Source organism: Crocuta crocuta, unplaced genomic scaffold (assembly GCF_008692635.1).
Source record: "Crocuta crocuta isolate KB4526 unplaced genomic scaffold, BGI_CrCroc_1.0 scaffold217, whole genome shotgun sequence".
Lineage (NCBI taxonomy): Eukaryota > Metazoa > Chordata > Mammalia > Carnivora > Hyaenidae > Crocuta > Crocuta crocuta.
In genome coordinates, this window is record NW_027532208.1 from 19,690 (window position 1) to 29,402 (window position 9,713).

At 51.7% G+C, this 9,713-nt stretch overlaps 1 protein-coding gene across 1 annotated transcript; it reads left to right on the top strand.

Annotated features, from left to right (window-relative positions):
• The first annotated feature begins 5,988 nt into the window (after positions 1–5,988).
• On the top strand, positions 5,989–9,453 carry TRIM56 (tripartite motif containing 56). Its single transcript, XM_077777827.1, has 3 exons — positions 5,989–6,093; positions 6,898–7,030; positions 7,125–9,453. The coding sequence occupies exon 3, from the start codon at positions 7,126–7,128 to the stop codon at positions 9,436–9,438; it is 2,313 nt and encodes a 770-aa protein (XP_077633953.1). The 5' UTR covers positions 5,989–6,093; positions 6,898–7,030; position 7,125; the 3' UTR covers positions 9,439–9,453.
• Positions 9,454–9,713: the final 260 nt, after the last annotated feature.

The window sequence follows — 9,713 nt, forward strand, 5'->3', positions numbered from 1 at the left end:
AACAGACCAGTATGACCCATGAACATAGACATGCTTTTTTTTCAGTTTTTATTTATTTATTTTTTAGTAATCCCTACACCCAGTGTGGGACTCAAACTCACAACCCTGAGATCAAGAGTCCCATGGTCTTCTGAGGAGCCAGTCAGCTGCCTCTAGACACAAAAAATTTTAACAAAACATTTTGAAACTGTATCCAGTAACATAGAAACAGGATTATACACTATGACCATGGAGTTCATTCTAGGCAGGTAACATTGCTTTAAGTCTAAAAATAAAGTAATATAATGTGTCACATTAATAGAACAAAGGAAAAATTCATGATATCTCAACCAATGCAAAAAAAAGAATTTGAAAAAATCCAATTCTCATTTATGATTTTAAAACATCTTCAAAACTCTCAACACGCTAGGAACAAAAACCACTACAGCTAATTTCACACTTAATGATGAAAGACTGACTGCTTACACACATGACCTAGAGCAAGACAAGAATGTCTGCTCTTACCACTCTTATTCAACATTTCTGTAGATTCTAGCCAGTACAAAAAGGAAAGAAAAAAAATTAAAGGCCTATATGCCATGCTCAGCACAGAGACTGCTTGGGACTCTCTCTCCCTCCTCGCTGCCCCCCTCCCTCTCATATATGCTTTCTCTCTCTCTCAGAATAAATAAATAAACTTAAAAAAAGTAATCAGTATGTATTTAAATTGTTTTTTTAAGGAAGAGAGAGAGCACATACGGGCTGGAGAGAGGGGCAGTGGGAGAGGGAATCTCAAGCAGGCTCCACACCCAAAGCAGATTACTTTTGAGGAAATGGATCCAGAGCACCTGTGTGTTTCAGTCAGTTAAGTGTCTGACTCTTGGTTTTGGCTCAGGCCATGATCTCACAGTTCATAGGTTCAAGCCCCACACTGGGCTCTGTGCTGTCAGTGTGGAGCCTGCTTGGAATTCTCTCTCTCCCTCCCTCTCTCTTGTCCCTTCCCTGTTCTCATTCTCTCAAAAAAGAAAAAAGAAAAAAGAAATAAAACAAATGGATCTTAGGAAGAATAAAATTGTCTTTATTCATAAATGGCATGGCCTTGTATGTAGAAAATCCTAAGGAGTTCATAAAAAGAAGAGAACTATTATAACTAATAAGTGAGTTTAGTAAGGTCTATGATCCTAGATCAAAATATCAAAGCCAGTTATATTTCCATAAACTAGCAATAATCAATCAAAATGAGATTTAATAAATAATTCCACTCACAAAAGCATCAAAAAGAATAAAATACCTAAGAACAAATTTAGCAAAAGAAGTGCAGAACCTGCACAGTGAAAACTGGAAAAGACTGCTGAGAAATTTAAAGGATAAATAAATGGAGAGATATATACTATGTTCATGGATTAGGAGACTCAAAAGTATCTAGATGGTAATTATTTCCAAAGTTATCTATATACTCAATGGAATCCCTATCTAAATCCCAGGAATTTTTTTTTTAAGTAATTGGCAAGCTGATCCTAAAATTTATATGGAAATGCAAAAGACCCAAAATTGCCAAAATGTTTCTGGAAAAGCAGAACAAAGTTTGGGAACTCACTCTACCTGATTTCATAACCTCCTATGAAGCTGCAGTAATCAGGATAGCATGGCACTGACATAAGGATATGCATGTGGAACAACGGAATAGAATAGAAAATCCAGAATAAACACTTATATTTATGGTCAATTGATTTTTGACAAAAGTTCTAAGAAAATTAAGAGGAAAGAATGGCTTTTCAACAAACAGAGGCGGAACAGTGAGAAATCCATATGCAAATGAACAAACAAGCAATGCTTATCTCATAACGTATACAAAAATTATTTTAAGTGGGGAAGAGAGGCAGAGAGAGGGAGAGAGAGACTCCCAAGCAGGCTCCATGCTGTCAGCACAGAGCCCAACTTGGGGCTTGATTTCACAAACTGTGAGATCATGACCTGACCTGAAATCAAGAGTTGGATGCTTAACTGACTGAGCCACCCAGGCATCCCTGAGAAATCATACTTCTAAGCATTTATCCCAGAGACATGAAAACTTAGGTTCACACCAAAGTCAGTATAGAAATGGTTATAGTAGCTATATTTGTTTTTTTTTTTAATGTTTTATTTATTTCCAGGAGAGAGAGAGAGAGAGACAGCGTGAGCAGGGGAGGGTCAGAGAGAGAGGGAGTCACAGACTGAAACAGGCTCCAGGCTCTGAGCTGGCAGTCAGCACAGAGCCCGACGCGGGGCTCGAATCCACGAACCGCGAGATCATGACCCAAGCTAAAGTCGGACGCTCAACCGACTAAGCCACCCACACGCCCCTATAGTAGCTATATTTGTAATAACCCAGACTGGAAGCCATCTGAATGTCTTCCAACATTAGAATGGATAAACTGTGGAATGCTCAAACAATGGACTGTTACCCTGCAATAAAAGGAATGAAATATCAACATGTACGTAGTAACTTGGGTGGATCTCAAGGATAATCTCCAAAGGTTTCATACTTTGTGATATCATTTATGTAACATTCTTTTTTTAATGTTTTATTTACATCTGAGAGAGAGAGAGAGAGAGAGAGACAGCATGAGCAGGGGAGGGTCAGAGAGGGAGACACAGAATCTGAAACAGCCTCCAGGCTCTGAGCTAGCTGTCAGCACAGAGCCCGACACGAGGCTCGAACCCATGAACCATGAGATCATGACCTGAGCCGAAGCTGGGTGCCCAACCGACTGAGCCACCCAGGGGCCCTTATGTAACATTCTTGAAATAGCAAAATTAGAGAGAAGGAGAATAACACTTCGCTGGGTCCTGGGAGTTAGGAATGGGGGAAAGGGAGTTTCTTTGTGTGATGGAACAGTTCTGCATGTTGATTCTGCACGGAATTATACACAACACACACACGGCGAGAAGTGAATAAGGTCTATAGTTAATACTATTGTCGCAATGTCAATTTCCTTATTGTTATACTGTACTATATAGGATTGCATTTGTAATTATTAATGATTTTGTCTAAAGTCACCGAACCATACACTTAAATAGGTGATTTTTACTGTGTGTAAATTATGCCTCAGAATGCTAATTTTAAAACATAAAAGGGCTGCCTGAGTGGCTCAGTCGGTTGACTGTCCAACTTCGGCTCAGGTCATGATCTCNGGTGGAGGGAGAGAGGGAGGGAGGGAAAAGGTGGGAGGGAAGGAAAGAAGAAACAACTTGAAGGTAAACAAAAACCATGCAAAGTAAGGACACACACACATACACACACACATTTACACACACCAACAATACATTCCTATCCTCAGAAAGGTAGGAAAAGATACTGGATGGAATTGTGCAGTAAAAATAGGATACAAAAAAAAAAAAGGACCCATCCGGGAGATCCAGCATCCAAATGATGGTAGTTCCAAAGGGGAAATCACAGGGGAGCGATGAGAATTTCTCAGACTTGAAGGAAAACGGGCTTTGAGATTGAAACAGCCCACTAAATGCTCAGCACGACACAATCACTGTGAAAGTCAGAACTCTGGGGACAAAGAGAAGATTCTAAAGGCTTCCCAAGAAGACTGGCTCCTGAAAGCTCATGTTAAATTTTAGGAATTTTGTAGCCAGTTGTTAAACTATTGTAGCATGAAATCAATCGAGATGGGAATATTTACACTATTATTTACATCATGAAAACTGGTAAGAGGGGGAAGCCGGCTTATCAGCATATTACTAAATAGTTAAGTAAATTATGGCATATAATTTATGCAGCCGTTAACAATCATAGCTACGAAGAATGTGTAGAAATGCAGAAGGATGCCTGGGTGGCTCAGCCAATCGAGTGTCTGACTTCGGCTCAGGTCATCATCTCACGTTCGTGGGTCTGAGTCCAGCATCGGGCTCTGTGCTGACAGCTCAGAGCCTGGAGGCTGCTTCAGATACTCTGTCTCCCTCTCCCTCTGTCCTTCCCCCACTCACACACTGTCTCTCTCTCTAAAATAAACATCAAAAAAGTTAAAAGTAAATATGTGCTCCTTATTACTTATACAAATTAAGATTAAAACCTTTGCTCAGCTCACCCTCTCCAAATACCCATAGAACAAAGTTCAAACCTGCTTAATATAAATCCTATAAATGGCTCCCTGTTACCTTGAGGCCTGGCACGATTGTAGACAGGTAAGTTTTGAGTTTGTTCTGCCTGCTCACCCCCATCTCCTACCACTTTCCTCCAGCCACTTGTTCTCTAGTCTTATAAGACCAACTACCTGTGAGAGGCCCTCCTTCCCCAGGGTTATCTTAAGGGACCCCAGCATCCAGCAAGGCCACTGTGATGTTATTTTGACATTTGCCTTGCTGTCTCATATTGCAACATGTACACTCTCACCTCCCCTGTTAAACTGAAAACTCCTCTCGGGCAGGGAATATATCTCTGTATCTTCCATAGTGTGTGGCAGGCCGTCTTGCCACAGTAGACATTGATAAACCATTCCTGAATGTGCACAAAGAAGCATACGCGGAGGCCATACGTGTGTGCATACGTTTGTGGACACACATGCATCAATCTGTCCTTCTGTCCTCACTTGGTTGGATTGTCTGGTCTGCAGCACTTGACAGCACTGACCACCCCCACCTTCTGGAAGTGAAGCATTCCCTAGCATGGCTCCTAGGATCTTCTCTCCCTTGGATTTGCACTCTGACCTCTCTGGGGACTACTTCAGCCTCCTTCACACCCCAGCCCCTTGCCCACTTGTCCTGAAATGTCTGGTCCCCAGAGTGTCATCTTAGCCCTGCTCTTCTTGCTCTGGACACTGCTGAGTGACTTCATCAAAAGCACAGATACTCTGGAAGAGTGTGGAACGGTCACAAGCCTGGGTATCACCAGCCTCACCCTCCCTTCTCACCTCCAGACCTGCAAAGCCTTCCTTCACCTCCCTCCCCAGGGTGAGTCATCAGTGCTGTATCTTCAGCAGTAGCCCCCATGGAAGGATCTCATCCACCACCCTCTGCTAGGTCCTATGGCCACCGTGTCTGCTCAGACCCCTCCACCCTTTTCCTGGACCCTACAGCCAGAGTGAGCTCTCCCGTGGTTCAGCATCCTGCTGAAATCCCATCACTATGGACCAAGGAATGCATACGGGAATAGATATGTAAGAAATCAACTATGTATCTTAACTGTAGGATCTAAGTGGAAGATATATAATGAGTGTTTGTAGCAATTCCTTTGACTTTCTTGTGCTTCAAAATTTTCATAAGCTATTGGGGGAAATAGCCTTCAATGGTTTCTTTTGACTTTTTGGACGAAACTCAGACTCCTTCATGTACAACATAAGGTCCTCTACAATCTGACCTCGGCGTCGCTTTATAATCTCATGTGCCGCCATTCACTCATCCCCTTCCCATAAATTACTTGGAGCTACAGGGGAGAGTTGGGGTATTTCATCCCTCTGTACCCACCGACTTCCTGTTCTCAATTCCCAGAACGTTCTTGCCTGCATTCTTCCTCCCAACCCCGTCTGTGCCCTTCAAACTCGTCTCAAGCGATGCCTCCTCCAGGAAGCCTTCGCGGGCCGCTCAGTTCCGAGATTCCTCATCTGGTTCCGCTGCCTCTCCCCTGGCTCAGCAGAGGTTTAAAGCATGCAGGGCCCCACTTAGGACTAGATTTGCAGCTGCGCTGCTTCATTGGAGACAGGGCCTGAGGGCTGGGCTCTAGTTACAGGGCTCTGAATCGCGCAAGATCTCTCATTTCTCCCCTCAAAGGACGCGTCCTCAGGCAGGTCCTCTGCGTGTGCGACAAACACACTTAGCCGGCTGAACGGATCCTGATGCTGGATCTGACAGGCCGACCTGGGGAGCCCCACCGAGACCCGCGGCCTGCAGGAGGGGCCACGCCGGCCAGGGGTGGAGGCTCCCCCTCCGGAGGAAGAGGTCCCAGCTGGGGTAGGGAAGAAGGCGGGGCCTGGGGCCGTGCGAGTCGGTGTCCCGAGCTGGGGACGGAAGTTGCAGAAGTACCATTAGTTTCAGTTTTGTTTCTCTTTCAGGCACCCAGCCCCAGCGGTGTTCAGGCCCCGGGCCCTCCACGCCCCGTCCCCGGAGCCCAAGGACAGCTCAGGCCTGGTAAGGAGGGCGGAGGACACTGACGAGCTGGAAAGAGTTGGGGGGAGGGAGCGGGAGGAAGAGGAAGGGGGAGGGGAGGGACCCGGAAGGCGGGAGGAGACGAAAGGGTGGGAGGGAGCACCCCACGTCGCCCCACTCCGGCGCCAAAGGCCTGAGGTTACCTGGGAAAGGCCCCCGCCCACTCTCTGGCCTGTCCTCCTGGCCCCCACACTCCAGAAGTTTGGGGGATACTGCCCCCTGCCCCCCGCAGCCTCTTCCTGGAGGATTTCGGCCACTGCTGGGATCTGGGGGGATTCACAGACGGGTCCAAACAATTCCTCCTCTTCAGAGGCTGCTAGGACAGCCGAGGCCCCCTGCAGCAGGACAGGCAGAAAGAAAGGCCTCTAGGAGGTGAGGCACAGGCCCCGGTGACCCCGAGGTCCAGCAGCTGGAAGGAGAGCAGAGCAGCCGCTCCCCACAGCCTTCCTTCCACTTACTCCAGAACTCCTACCAGGGAAATTCGGCAGGAAGTGGGGCCCCTAGGCCCCTGATGTTGTTCCCAGGGTCTAGAAGAAGACAGGTGCGGGGGGGCTACGGGAATTGGGCCCACTGTCCCAGCTGCCACAAGTGGAGGTGACTGCACACCTGGACCCTCTCCTATGTCCTCTCTGCCTGCACCCCCCACACCTATCCCCACCGGACCCCCAGGACTCTTCCCACAGGGCTCGCGCCACACTTGTCACAGGCCTGTCAACCCCCGGGGTGCCAGTCATCACACTGTTAGCTCCCTAAGGCTGGGCTTCTTGGTCTTGTCCTTTCTCACAGCACTAGGCACAAGGCAGGAAGCATTTACTTTTTCGCATTTGCTGAATGTATGCACGGAGAGGGGCAGCTCCCTAGCTTCAGAGCAAGTGGCCACAGGCCCTGGAAGACCAGAAGGAAATTCCTGGCCATTCAGGTGAGACCTCAGCCCTGGTGGGGCTTGAGGAAGGGGGGAGAGGCGGGCTGACAGGCTGGCGGGCTGCCCTCTGACCCCGACCTCTCCCTTGCAGCATGGTTTCCCAGGGATCCTCGCCCTCCCTGCTGGAGGCCCTGAGCAGCGACTTCCTGGCCTGTAAAATATGCCTGGAGCAGCTTCGGGCACCCAAAACCTTGCCCTGCCTGCACACCTACTGCCAGGACTGCCTGGCCCAGCTGGCCGAGAGCGGCCACCTCCGATGCCCTGAGTGCCGAGAGACCGTGCCTGTGCCACCGGCGGGCGTGGCCGCCTTCAAGACCAACTTCTTTGTCAACGGGCTCCTGGATTTGGTGAGGGCCCGGGCTGGCGGAGACCTGCGTGCGGGGAAGCCAGCCTGCGCGCTGTGTCCCCTGATGGGGGGGGCCGGCACGGGGGGCCCGGCCACTGCCCGGTGCCTGGACTGCGCGGACGACCTGTGCCAGGCCTGCGCTGACGGGCATCGCTGCACTCGGCAGACCCACACCCACCGGGTGGTGGACCTGGTGGGCTATCGGGCCGGCTGGTATGACGAGGAGGCCCGGGAGCGCCAGGCGGCTCAGTGCCCTCAGCACCCAGGCGAGGCCCTGCGCTTCCTCTGCCAGCCCTGCTCCCAGCTGCTATGCCGTGAGTGCCGTCTGGACCCCCACCTGGATCACCCCTGCCTGCCACTGGCTGAGGCTGTGCGCGCCCGCAGGCCGGGCCTGGAGGAGCTGCTGGCGGGCGTGGATGGCAACCTGGCGGAGCTTGAGGCCGCCCGGATGGCTGAAAAGGAAGCTTTGGCCCTGCTGCGGGAACAGGCATCTAGGGTGGGGACGCAGGTGGAGGAGGTGGCCGAGGGGGTCCTCCGAGCCCTTCTGGCCCAGAAGCAGGAGGTGCTGGGGCAGCTGCGGGCCCATGTGGAGGCTGCTGAGGAGGCTGCTCGGGAGAGACTAGAGGAGCTGGAGAGCCGGGAGCAGGTGGCCAGGGCGGCAGCCGCCTTCGCCCGTCGGGTGCTCAGCCTGGGTCGTGAGGCCGAGATACTTTCTCTGGAAGGGGCGATTGCCCAGAGGCTCCGGCAGCTTCAGGGCTGTCCCTGGATGCCTGGGCCAGCACCCCGCCTGCTGCCCCAGCTGGAGTTCCATCCTGGGCTCCTGGACAAGAACTGTCGCCTGCTAGGGCTCTCCTTTGAGGAACAGTCCCAGAAAGACAGTGGAAAAGAAGGAGCTGGAAGCCAGGGAGGTGACGAAACTCCCAGCCAGAGAGAGGATGGAGCCAAGTCAGAGAGACAAGGTGGAATCCAGCCCCAGAGTAGGGATGGAGCTTGCACCCCGAAGGAGAACAGAGCCCAGACGGCCCAGGAAGGGGGAGCCCAGACCCTAAAGGAGGACAGAGCCAAGACACCCCAGGAAGACAGAGCCCAGACCCCAAAAGAAGGCAGAGCCCAGACACTGCTAGAAGATGAAGGAGCCCAGACCCCGAGGGGTGGCAGATCCAACAAGAAGAGGAAGTTCAAAGGCAGGCTCAAGTCAGTTTCCCGGGAGCCCAGCCCAGCGCCTGGGCTGAACCTGGAGGGCTCTGGCCTCCTCCCCAGGCCCATTTTTTCCTGCAGCTTCCCCACACGGATGCCAGGAGACAAGCGATCTCCTCGGATCACAGGGCTCTGTCCCTTCGGCTCCCGGGAGATCCTGGTGGCGGATGAGCAGAATAGGGCGCTGAAGCGCTTCTCCCTCAATGGTGACTACAAGGGTGTGGTGCCTGTCCCCGAGGGCTGCTCCCCATGCAGTGTGGCTGCCCTGCAGGGAGCTGTGGCCTTCTCGGCCGGCGCGAGGCTCTACCTCATCAGCCCTGACGGTGAGGTGCAGTGGCGTCGGGCCCTGAGCCTCTCCCAGGCTAGCCACGCCGTGGCCGCCATGCCAAGTGGGGACCGCGTGGCCGTCAGCGTGTCAGGCCACGTGGAAGTGTACAACATGGAAGGCAGCCTGGCCACCCGGTTTATCCCTGGGGGCAAGGCCAACAGGGGCCTGCGGGCACTGGTGTTCCTGACCACCAGCCCCCAGGGCAACTTTGTGGGGTCTGATTGGCAGCAGAACAGTGTGGTGGTCTGTGACGGCCTGGGTCAGGTGATTGGGGAGTACCGGGGGCCAGGCCTGCATGGGTGCCAGCCGGGCTCTGTGTCCGTGGATAAGAAAGGCTACATCTTCCTGACCCTTCGCGAGGTCAACAAGGTGGTGATCCTGGATCCAAAGGGTTCACTGCTTGGCGACTTCCTGACGGCCTATCATGGCCTGGAAAAGCCTAGGGTGACTACCATGGTGGACGGGAGGCACCTGGTTGTGTCTCTCAGTAACGGGACCATTCATGTCTTTCGGGTCCGCTCTCCTGATAGTTAAAGGGCTAGGACAGGAGAGGGGCTGGGGAGGGAGAGGGGAGGCGGGGGGCTTGGGCTGGAGGGGGGATGAGGGAGGCAAGGTGCCGTGGGATGTGGTGGCTGAGGGCATTTTCTGGAAGGAAGGCAGGAGCTGGCGACCTTTCACTGTGAAGTGCCAAACTGCTAACCCCTCTTCAGGGTGTTGTGGGCATGGGACCAAGGGTGGTGGTGGGAGCACAGCTCTCAGAAGCAGGGGAGGAGGGTGCTGGGAGCTAACTGTGCCTCCTGCTTTTTGTG